The sequence below is a fragment of the Penaeus chinensis genome, chromosome 7, assembly GCF_019202785.1.
Source record: "Penaeus chinensis breed Huanghai No. 1 chromosome 7, ASM1920278v2, whole genome shotgun sequence".
Classification (NCBI taxonomy): Eukaryota; Metazoa; Arthropoda; class Malacostraca; order Decapoda; family Penaeidae; genus Penaeus; species Penaeus chinensis.
This window is the reverse complement of record NC_061825.1, coordinates 7,584,688-7,594,687: the sequence shown is the minus strand read 5'-3', so window position 1 is coordinate 7,594,687 and position 10,000 is coordinate 7,584,688. Positions and strand designations below refer to the sequence as shown.

Sequence of the window (10,000 nt, the reverse complement as noted above, 5' to 3'; positions counted from 1 at the left end):
TCTTGAATTATATAGTTCAGTCCATTATGTTTTTTTACTTTTATTATAATTATTATTATTATTATTATTATTATTATTATTAACATGTGTTTTAGGTACCTGTGAGTATATTTTGTGAATTTTATTTTTTGTTTTTATTGTCGGACACCTCGTTACTTCCTATGGTTTGTATTTGAATATTTTAAAGTTCTGTGATAAGTGTTAGCCTCAGATTATTTGTCTTATTTTAGTCCCACCATGTTTTATAGTATTTTCTAGTAATAATTACATAAGGAAAAAATACTATGCTCAGTTACCCAGTCTTTCTCAACTAAATTATTTGGTTACCCCTTTCTTTCCTGCAGACATTTGAAAGTCTATGCATACTTGCACCTAATACATTGAAATAATCCTGCAGGTACAGAAGGTAGCAAACAAGATGTTCCACGTATATTGTCAGCCCTACAGATGTGTGTTTCCAGGCTACCTAGAGAAGCTACACGCAAGGTGACACGTATAGGTGTATGTGGCCAGATGCATGGCTGTATGTTGTGGAAACATGGACAGGCTTGGGAACAAAAGCCAGATTCAGATAGGTAAGATTTTAGGTTCTGAATCAAATGAAAATTATAGCTTCTTGAAGAAAGAATATGATGCAACTAGAAATGTCTCAGGAGAATCAAAATTGAGTGGAGATCTTGCAAAATAAAATGCAGTATTGTGAGAAGAGGATAAACTATTACCCGTCAATAGTTTGATAGTTCATTAAGGCTATTTATGGAGGCAGAAAAAACAGCAACAAAATCATCATACAGATTAGTACATCCACTCATATCTAAAGAGAAGTAAATATCATGATGGTTGGATTGGCTCAAGGGGAATGGATATTTAGAGATGGTTTGGTGGTTGTAGCTGGAGGAATCATTCCAGTACATGAATATCTAAAGAACATAATTTTGTGGGCATTCATGAGTTTTATTTCATGATATGCACATTTACCCAAGGATCTCTTTATCAGGTTTGAGATTCGAGAAGTTAGCAACTCATATACATGGCAAGACAATAGATGCACGCAGGAATTTCTGTCATCTCTACCAGTTCCAGAATCACATCTTTCAATTGCATCTGGATATGGATGTGCAACATTACTGTGGTTTTCCAAGAATAAACCAGAAAAGTTAACAAGGTATTTCAGTTTCATAGATTAAGATGGATGGTATTGCATTTTATGTGTACTCTTTGTTTTGTTTCTTTTTGTGTTATAAAAGAAATGTACTGTATATTTATTTTTTTATTGCAGTTTAGTTGTTTTATTTATTTTTATATTATGCTGGCTATTAGTTTAGATTGATGTTAATAAATCCTTTAACTGAACAGATTCAACAGAGCTGGAACTATCCATGACTTCCTTGTCTGTATGTTGTGTGGGCTAGACCGGCCTGTTATGTCAGTGCAGAATGCTGCATCATGGGGTTTCTTCAACACCGTCACCAAGGTATTGCCCCCTGACTGAGGAAATTGGAAGCTCATTGTTGTAGTGCATGTCAGGAAATGCACTTTTGATCGAAATGGTTTCTGTTAAAGACATGCTACTGTAAGCACAGAATTAAAACAGTAATAGTACAGTTTCTTAACCATACACTGATATAGACTCTGACTGTATGATTAAAAGACACTGTATTTAAAAGCTTATCTTTTTATTTAGATACATTATTGGGTGGTATACATTTATTGGAATGCATTCTTAAGGTGTAAAGATAGTAATTATATTTTAATTGCTTTTATTATTAGGGAAGAGCTTTCAGCTGACATGTGTTATAAGGTAAGACTGAAGTACTGGATGATAATAACAATTAAAATGTTTTATTCCCTCATATTTAATATTTTCCCAAGTAAACATTCTTCATGTCTATGCAGATTTCCTCGGGTCCTCTTCATAGTCTAATCATATTACTGTAAAAGTGATCTGTATGTTTATAAGTTTGTGTGGGTTTTGGAAAGTAAGAATTCAGAATTAAAATGGGTATTACTTACTGAAAAATTACAATATCTTAACAGTGTTTATCCTTGTGATGAGTTGAAGTTCTGGAATACGGAACACCTCTTGCTTCTCGCTCCATTAGACATTTAGTATCAGAGCACTTGGGTACAACTTGCAACTGCTCATTTACACCTGTGTTGATACTACTGTAGATGTTAGATATATTTAAAAAAAGGAACATTAAGATGCATTTTTTTAATGAAATGAAGGTGGACTTTTACTTACATTTCTGCATATTCTAATATGCAGAAATATAATACTAACTGATGCATGTTAGTATGTGCTATAGAAATAGGAAATATTAGCCATTTGTTAGTATTTTCTTGAAAGCTGAAAGGGATGATCCTGCTCAGCTAAGTCTTTGTAAACAGGGAACATGTCCTGGTTGTCCTGTTGCATGCTCATTCCTGTTGTGTACAGCAATTTACAATCCAGTTGAAGGTAACAAAAACTCATAATCAGATGAGTGCATATTTGTAAAGTTTTTATAAAGTCCACTTATGTGTTTGAATAGTTGTTGAACCAAAATGTTCAGAGATCAAGTATTACTGCTGCCAGAAAGAAATAATATTCAATCTTAATGTCTTCTGAACTGATAGGGTATGCATTGATATGGGGGAATGAAAGAACTGTCATGTCACTTGGAAATATGTAACAAGGATACAGCACCTACAACAAGTGCAAACCAGGCTATAGGTTATTAGTATTTGTCATCAGAATGAATATTTATTTTCAGAACACATTTTTGGCATGTATCAATGACTTTCAAGGCAGTGTCATCTTGAATGTTAAACCTAGTGCTTCTCACATTTTTCAGTTTTTTTATGCACTATTTTTTTTCCCTGAATATTTTGTTCTTTCATTTTACAAGGTTCAGTGGCAATGAAAACAGCCAAGATTTATGGTTACACAGTCCAGATCTTTTCAGTCCTTTATTTTAAGTGTTTCTATTTTTACTGCATTGGCAGAGAGGAGGCAAGCAGTGCATTATAGATCATTGAATAATGCTAAAATTAGTTAATGTTCGTTACAATATGATATTGCATTACCCCTTACATCTTTTGTGGAGAGGAATAGAAGAGTGGCAGGAGAGTTATTTTGTATTCCAATGTATGGCATTCATTCATGTAATGCATTATATGTGGCTGCTTATTTAGTCAATAATTAATCACTAATTCAGTAAGTGTTTACCATAATGTTACTGCTTTCTGCACAGGAGCAAGCAGTAATGCATTAGTATACAGATAGATTTAATCAAAGTTTTGTAAATCTACAAGTTAACTTGTAAACTCTGTATAGAGCTGTTGGAGATGCTCAATCTGATATATGTTCCTGTGCCTAGGCAAATTAGCAAGCAGTCCTGATTCACCCAGGCTCAGCTCAGTATTCGAGTAAGTGGAGCACAGCTTGGATATAGATCTGTAGATAGAGTTATATCTGTTGTTACTGTTTCTTATCCAAGGAAAACTTAAAACTCACCTTAACATATATATTGGGAAACTGCAGAGAAAAAGAAGAGGTGTTCTGTGGTCAGTATCATCACCGTAATCTCAATCTCAATCTCAATGTTGTCTAAGTGTATGGAACTAGAAATTAGTGCATATCACACTTTCCCTGTAATTTTCAAAAGATCTAATATGTATTACAAAAAGGAGGAAACTAACAGTGTCAGTTCTAGTTTAGGGCACAAAAAAGTTATATTAAATAGAGGCACTTCGTTTCATAAGCAGTCTCTCTTTATACACATTTCATGTGTTTCTTTCTGCATGAAAGTTTGCATGGGCACTTATGCATATATTTTAGTCTAGGGAAAATTTGTGCTATAAAGTATCATTTTTCTGTTGAGAGTGGTATGTGAATATGTTTTTTTTATTTTTAATTGCATGTTTTTTCTTTCATCCATACTTGTGATGTAATTACATGTTGTTTCTTGGGGTTGTATCTATACTTGAACACTGTTTTTCTTCTTTTTTCTACTTTTTTTTCTCCTTTATGTACAATCAGGTACAAATGAAAGGTAGCAGCATAGTCCCTTTCAGGTGTTATGATAAGCTGCCATGAAATGCTTGAGCTGTGCTGTAGAAGGCAGGCAACACATGATGATTATGTCTAGAATTCCGCACAACAGTCAACAGACTTGAACTGTCATGAGGAAAATGTAAAATATGTGGAGTAAGTGTAAGTTACAAAATGTAAAATGTAATACAACATAACTAATTATAATTTTTGGGTGTTATATATCAGTGCATTATTATTCCAGTTATATTGCTGAACTATGCCATGAGTAAAATAAACTTAGTGTCTCCTTCCCACATTCCCTCCTTCTCCCTGTGACATTCAAGCTCCTTCCTCCCCAAAAATCATCATCAACATTATCATCATTATCATCATCCTATAACATTACATATGATGTTCATTTATATGCTAGTATAATAGTGACAGCAACAAATGGATTAATAATGTTGATGGTAATCAAAATGGTAAGAGTAGTATTAATGATAATAGAAATAATGATAATAATGACAGAAATTAAAATGATGATAATGATAGTTTGCCTGATAGTAATTATTATTATTGTTATAACAATAACAACATTAATAATGTCAACAAGAATTGAATAGGATGTACACAATCATTGATATTAGAGAATATATTTGATTTCTTAAGCAAAGTCCGTATGCACATGCACCTGCGCACACACACACACACACACGCAGTTTGACAATTTCATTTAAATCTTCCACAGCTCGCACCTTACAAAACTGTCACTGATAGAGCACATACATGGTATTTTTTTTTTTTTTTTTTTCACTTTTACAATTATAGTAAGACCTGCAAGACCTGACAGTGATTTCTCCTTTATGCAGTAACAGTGTTTCTAATGACTTGTGTAGATGAGTTTCTTGTGCTGATTCTCACACCAGCTATTGATCAAGTGTCATCTAGCATAATCATTATGTGCTGACTACCAGCTGTAACACAAAAATAATGGCTCTTGGCATGTCACATAACAGTGTTCCCAGGTTCAGAGAATACTTGCAAGGGATTATACTGCCTTGACTATTGACCTTTCATCTATATCCAAGTGTACCTTAGGGATATCGAACGGTAAGAATTTTTTTTCAGTATTAGCAAATTTCCCTCTATTTCTGCAGTAGCTCTATTTTCACTTATTTGTAAGGGTTTTATGCACTAGTGTGTTTTGAATTAATTTATGCAAACACTATGTATAAGGTAGTATTTCTGTGCAAGTGTGTGTGTTTGTGCGTGTGTTTGTGTTAAAGAGATCACCATAGACTTCTACAAAATGCACATTACTTTATCTTTACATCATTCTTATTTATATTTCCTGTTGTAGCCAGTTAAGTGCATGTATATGTATATTTATATCTATATGTATCTATATATCTATATATCTATATATCTATATCTATCTATCAATATATATATATTTATATATATATATATATATATATATATATATATATTTATATATTATATAAACATGTACAAATAATATATATATATATAAATATAAATATAAATACATACATACATATATATATATATATATATATATATATATATATATATATATATGTGTGTATGTGTGTGTGTGTGCATATATATATATATATATATATATATATATATATATATATATATATATATACAAATATATATATGTGTGTGTGTGTGTATGTGTATGTGTATGTGTATGTGTATGTGTGTGTGTGTGTGTCTGTGTGTGTGTGTGTGTGTGTGTGTGTGTGTGTGTTATATGCATATATATAATTAATATATATATATATATATATATATATATATATATGATATATATATATGTAATGTATATATATGATATATATATATATATATATGATATATATATATATGTGATATATATATATATATATATATGATATATATATATGTAATATATATATATATATATATGATATATATATATGTAATATATATATATATGATATATATATATATATATATATATATATATTATACTTATGTATAGATAATATATAGAAATATATATATTAATATGAATATATATATATACACATAAATATATACATATATACATATATACATGTATACATACCAAGGATGATGTCAATTGTGCTTTCTGTTTCATTACAGGAAATTTTTGAAATCTTAAAGTCAATATCTATACAAGTCATTCAAGTTGAAATAAATCTCCAGTTGTCCAAATAATTCAAAAATGCAAAAGGCAAAATGTGAATCATTTCTTTCTTGTACAAAGGGAAAAGGATAGAAGAGGTGCATATAATATTTAACTCGAGTGATGTCACTTAAAAACAAAAAAATGCGAGAGTTCTCAACTTTGCTGCAGAGGATTTCATGACAAGCAAGAAGTGCTTTCATATGAAATTTACATATACAAACTAGAAATGGCAAGAAAGGTACTTCTCAGTGTTACACTGGCAAAACTAAATTGCATTACAAAACTTCAGTTTATAGAAGTAGCCTTCCAGTATTGATTGACCCAAAATATTTCTTAATATAACCATTAGGAAAATGGTTTCAAACCAATCAATGTTCCTAGTAGTACTGATAAAATATTTAATGTTATTTTCAGAAATAGTACTAAAAAGTCATGGGTGTTGGTACCACTAGTACTTACAAGGCACAGTAATGTGGGTATTTTTCCATCTATTAACCCTCTCTGATCACATTATGGTGACATTCTGAGGCTCTTGGATGCTATCTTTGATTTTCTGGAACTGGAGGTTTTTGGTCTTTATTGTGAATAAATAGTAAATTGCTCTTCTGTGTTGATACTATGGTTAAAAAAAAACAGAGTGCAACAGTGCACTGTCAGTATCATCAGCAACTCAAACAATCAAGCTCAAATCCATTTTTCTGCATTTTCATGCATTTTCAACTATACTTGATTGTGTAACTGAAAATGAAATTATATTCACTACATGTTTTACCCTTTTTATTTACCCAGTCATTTATTTTACTTACAGTCCCATTTGAACATCAGCTTGGTCCTCTTGTGTATATTTTTTCCCCCTTCATACCAACCAAGAGCCAACTCACATCTCCTTCTGACTTTCAAGCATATGACAGCAACAGAAGTCAAAATGACTGTAACAGGTTCTGTTCATTGTAATATAAATGAGGCAGTGGTGCAAATCAACCAATGGGTTGTCTCTCCTTATGACCAGCAGCTGTCAGAAGCATGAAACTTTTAAATTTTCATAATAGTATGCAATAATGTATGTTTTTGATTACATGCAGTATATATTTAATTGCAGTGCATCAGCATACTAGTAATGGAGGGATTATGTATGACACAGACTATGTCAGACCAGTTACCTGTTCACAAAAAAGTAAACTCTTTGAAATGAATGAGATTGGTATATGCTTGGATGAAAAACCATCGGTCATAGTGTATGGAAAAAAAAACACATCTTTTGTAATATCAGGAAACTTTAGTTAACCAAAACACACATTTTTCAAATACAGAAATATTTTACTTGATGCAGAAATGGAATGAGGAGCTCTTGCAGGAAGCAGGTCTAACCAGTGATCTACTTCCCACTGTTGTTGACTCAGGACAAGAGGCTGGGCAGCTTGAAAACTCATGGTATGGAATCCCTGCCAAGACACCAGTCATTGCTTCACTAGGTAAGTGGCAGTAAAGTAAGTTAGGGGAAACATTTCATTTATATTATCATAAATGACAGTTTAACTTGGACCTTGGTAGGACAAAAAGTGCAGCCAATATTCTAATCGGGAACAAACTAGGTTGATAAAGGTTTGAATTGCAGAAGCAAACATATTTTGAAGAAGTGAAATATTCTAAAATAAACAATTATTTGAGCATAGTATTTTTGTCAGTCTATATTCAAGTGACTTAAAGTCCAAGATCCTGTCAAGTTAGTTTTATACAATTCAAATTGTTTAATGAACAGGAGAAACATTGCTTTGCTGTAGACTTACCGAGTATGATAGCCCTTCCTTGTCTGGGGAAATGTCTTACTTCAAGGTCCCTTCTCCATATCCCTTGAATTTGGTACCAAATTTTCTGGTGAATAGGATAGGGCTTAAACTACCAATGAAATTGGTTAGACTACATTTTAAATATAGCAAAATATATATTTATCAGCAGATACATAGCCTTGCTCAAGTAGAATATCACAAGATTGAGATTATACATGTTACTTTGAATGAAGCAATATTTTCAGCAGTCAACCTTTTATATATATATATATATATATATATATATATATATATATATATATATATATATATAAATATATATCATAAAGGCAAAATTATTATGTGGCATAATCACGGCATGGGAAATAAAGGTGAATACCACATTAATGTAAGTATTTCACAAGCATTAGGATGCCTTTCTATTGAAGCTTATTTTTTTCTTAGCTAAATTTTTTTATCAGAGTTGTTAAAACTACTTTTGGTTTTTAATATTAACATGTGTGTTTATGGCTAGTTAAGATAGAGGAATAGGCCAACAGCAGAAGCTAATAGCTAAGTTGGCTTCAAAGTGAGATAGATCTAATTATGAGCAGCTTGTTGTCTTCAGTGATATCATTTCCCTTCCATGTATGTCTCATTATATCATTTGTTTATGGTAAAGTCAAAGAAAATTGTTTTGAGTTCTGCTGTATATTCTGGGAAGTTATGTTATTTTATTTGTTTAGGTGATCTTCAGTGTTCAGTTCTGCCACTGTTGTCTGGAAGTGATGTAGCTGTAATAAATATATCAACATCAGCCCAGCTCTGCTTCAGGATGTCAGAGGTAAGGCCTTTTGTACTTTTATTATCTTATAAAATCAAGCTTCAAGGTCCGTTCCCTTTTTTTGAAATCTATTTGTTCAACATTTGAGACAACAATTGGGACAGGAATTAGAACACCCATAGGGGTCTGTTGGAAATGAATTATATGAACTCATGGCTAGCTGACATAATCCCATAAAAAAGGAAGCCTTGGCATTTAACTTAGACACATAATTGGCTATTTAATTAAATTTTATTGTTTACTGATATTATAGATATAGCTAATATGCAGCAGAGCAAGTTTAAATGGAATCCTATCAGTCTGAGCTAAGTGAAACAATGAATAAATGATAAAGAGAGAGAGAGAGAGAGAGAGAGAGAGAGAGAGAGAGAGAGAGAGAGAGAGAGAGAGAGAGAGAGAGAGAGAGAGAGAGAGAGAGAGAGAGAGAGAGAGGGAGAGAGTTAATGAATGAGGTAAGGAAATTGAATGAATGGGAGGGAAAAAAACAATAAAGAGAATAAGTGAATAGATATTCGAGAGATAGAAACAGGAAGAGTGAATAAATGAAGCATCACCTGTGACTAACCCTAGCTAAGTTGACTTCCAAGTGAGATAGATCTAATCATGAACAGCTTGTTGTCTTCAGTGATACATCACTTGCCCTCCACATATATCATGGAAAAGCACATAAAAAAGTTGATAATGATGACCAAGTCTCATACTGGAGAGGTGGAGGAAGAGACTGTGATCCAGGGCCCACTGATTTTTTCCTCCCTACAAAATAAATACAGAGAAATGGATATCACACTCCTTTGGAGTCAGAAGAGAATTTCAAAATGTTCATGTCCCAGACTGATGGCTCCTTTCATGAGGCTTGTGAACTACCTGGAATTCCCTGACATCAAAAAAATGTCTGATCCTCAACTTATTACTCTTTTTCCAAGTCATATACAAGTATATTAGAGTTGTAGGTGATGGATAACTCCTTCCCACTCACCAGAACTGGAGAGAATAAAGTTGTTATTAGATGAACATTCTTATGCTGCATGACTTGGGGATTTTAGCAGGTTCTCATGTTGTGGCAGGCTGAAAGTGTGAGAGTCAAGAATACTCTCTAGCACCTGTGCCAGCTGGCCAAAGATGAGAAGTTTATGCCCACCTATTTCTCCCATAGACCTAGCCACTAA

At 32.4% G+C, this 10,000-nt stretch overlaps 1 protein-coding gene across 1 annotated transcript in view; it reads left to right on the top strand.

Moving 5' to 3' along the window:
* LOC125027355 (sedoheptulokinase-like) overlaps window positions 1-10,000 on the top strand; it is a 32,020-nt gene that overhangs the window by 9,967 nt on the left and 12,053 nt on the right. The window contains exons 3-7 of the mRNA XM_047616393.1: window positions 398-575; window positions 998-1,165; window positions 1,357-1,474; window positions 7,555-7,696; window positions 8,737-8,834. Coding sequence (XP_047472349.1) covers window positions 398-575; window positions 998-1,165; window positions 1,357-1,474; window positions 7,555-7,696; window positions 8,737-8,834 — 704 coding nt within the window. The remainder of the gene's footprint in view (window positions 1-397; window positions 576-997; window positions 1,166-1,356; window positions 1,475-7,554; window positions 7,697-8,736; window positions 8,835-10,000) is intronic.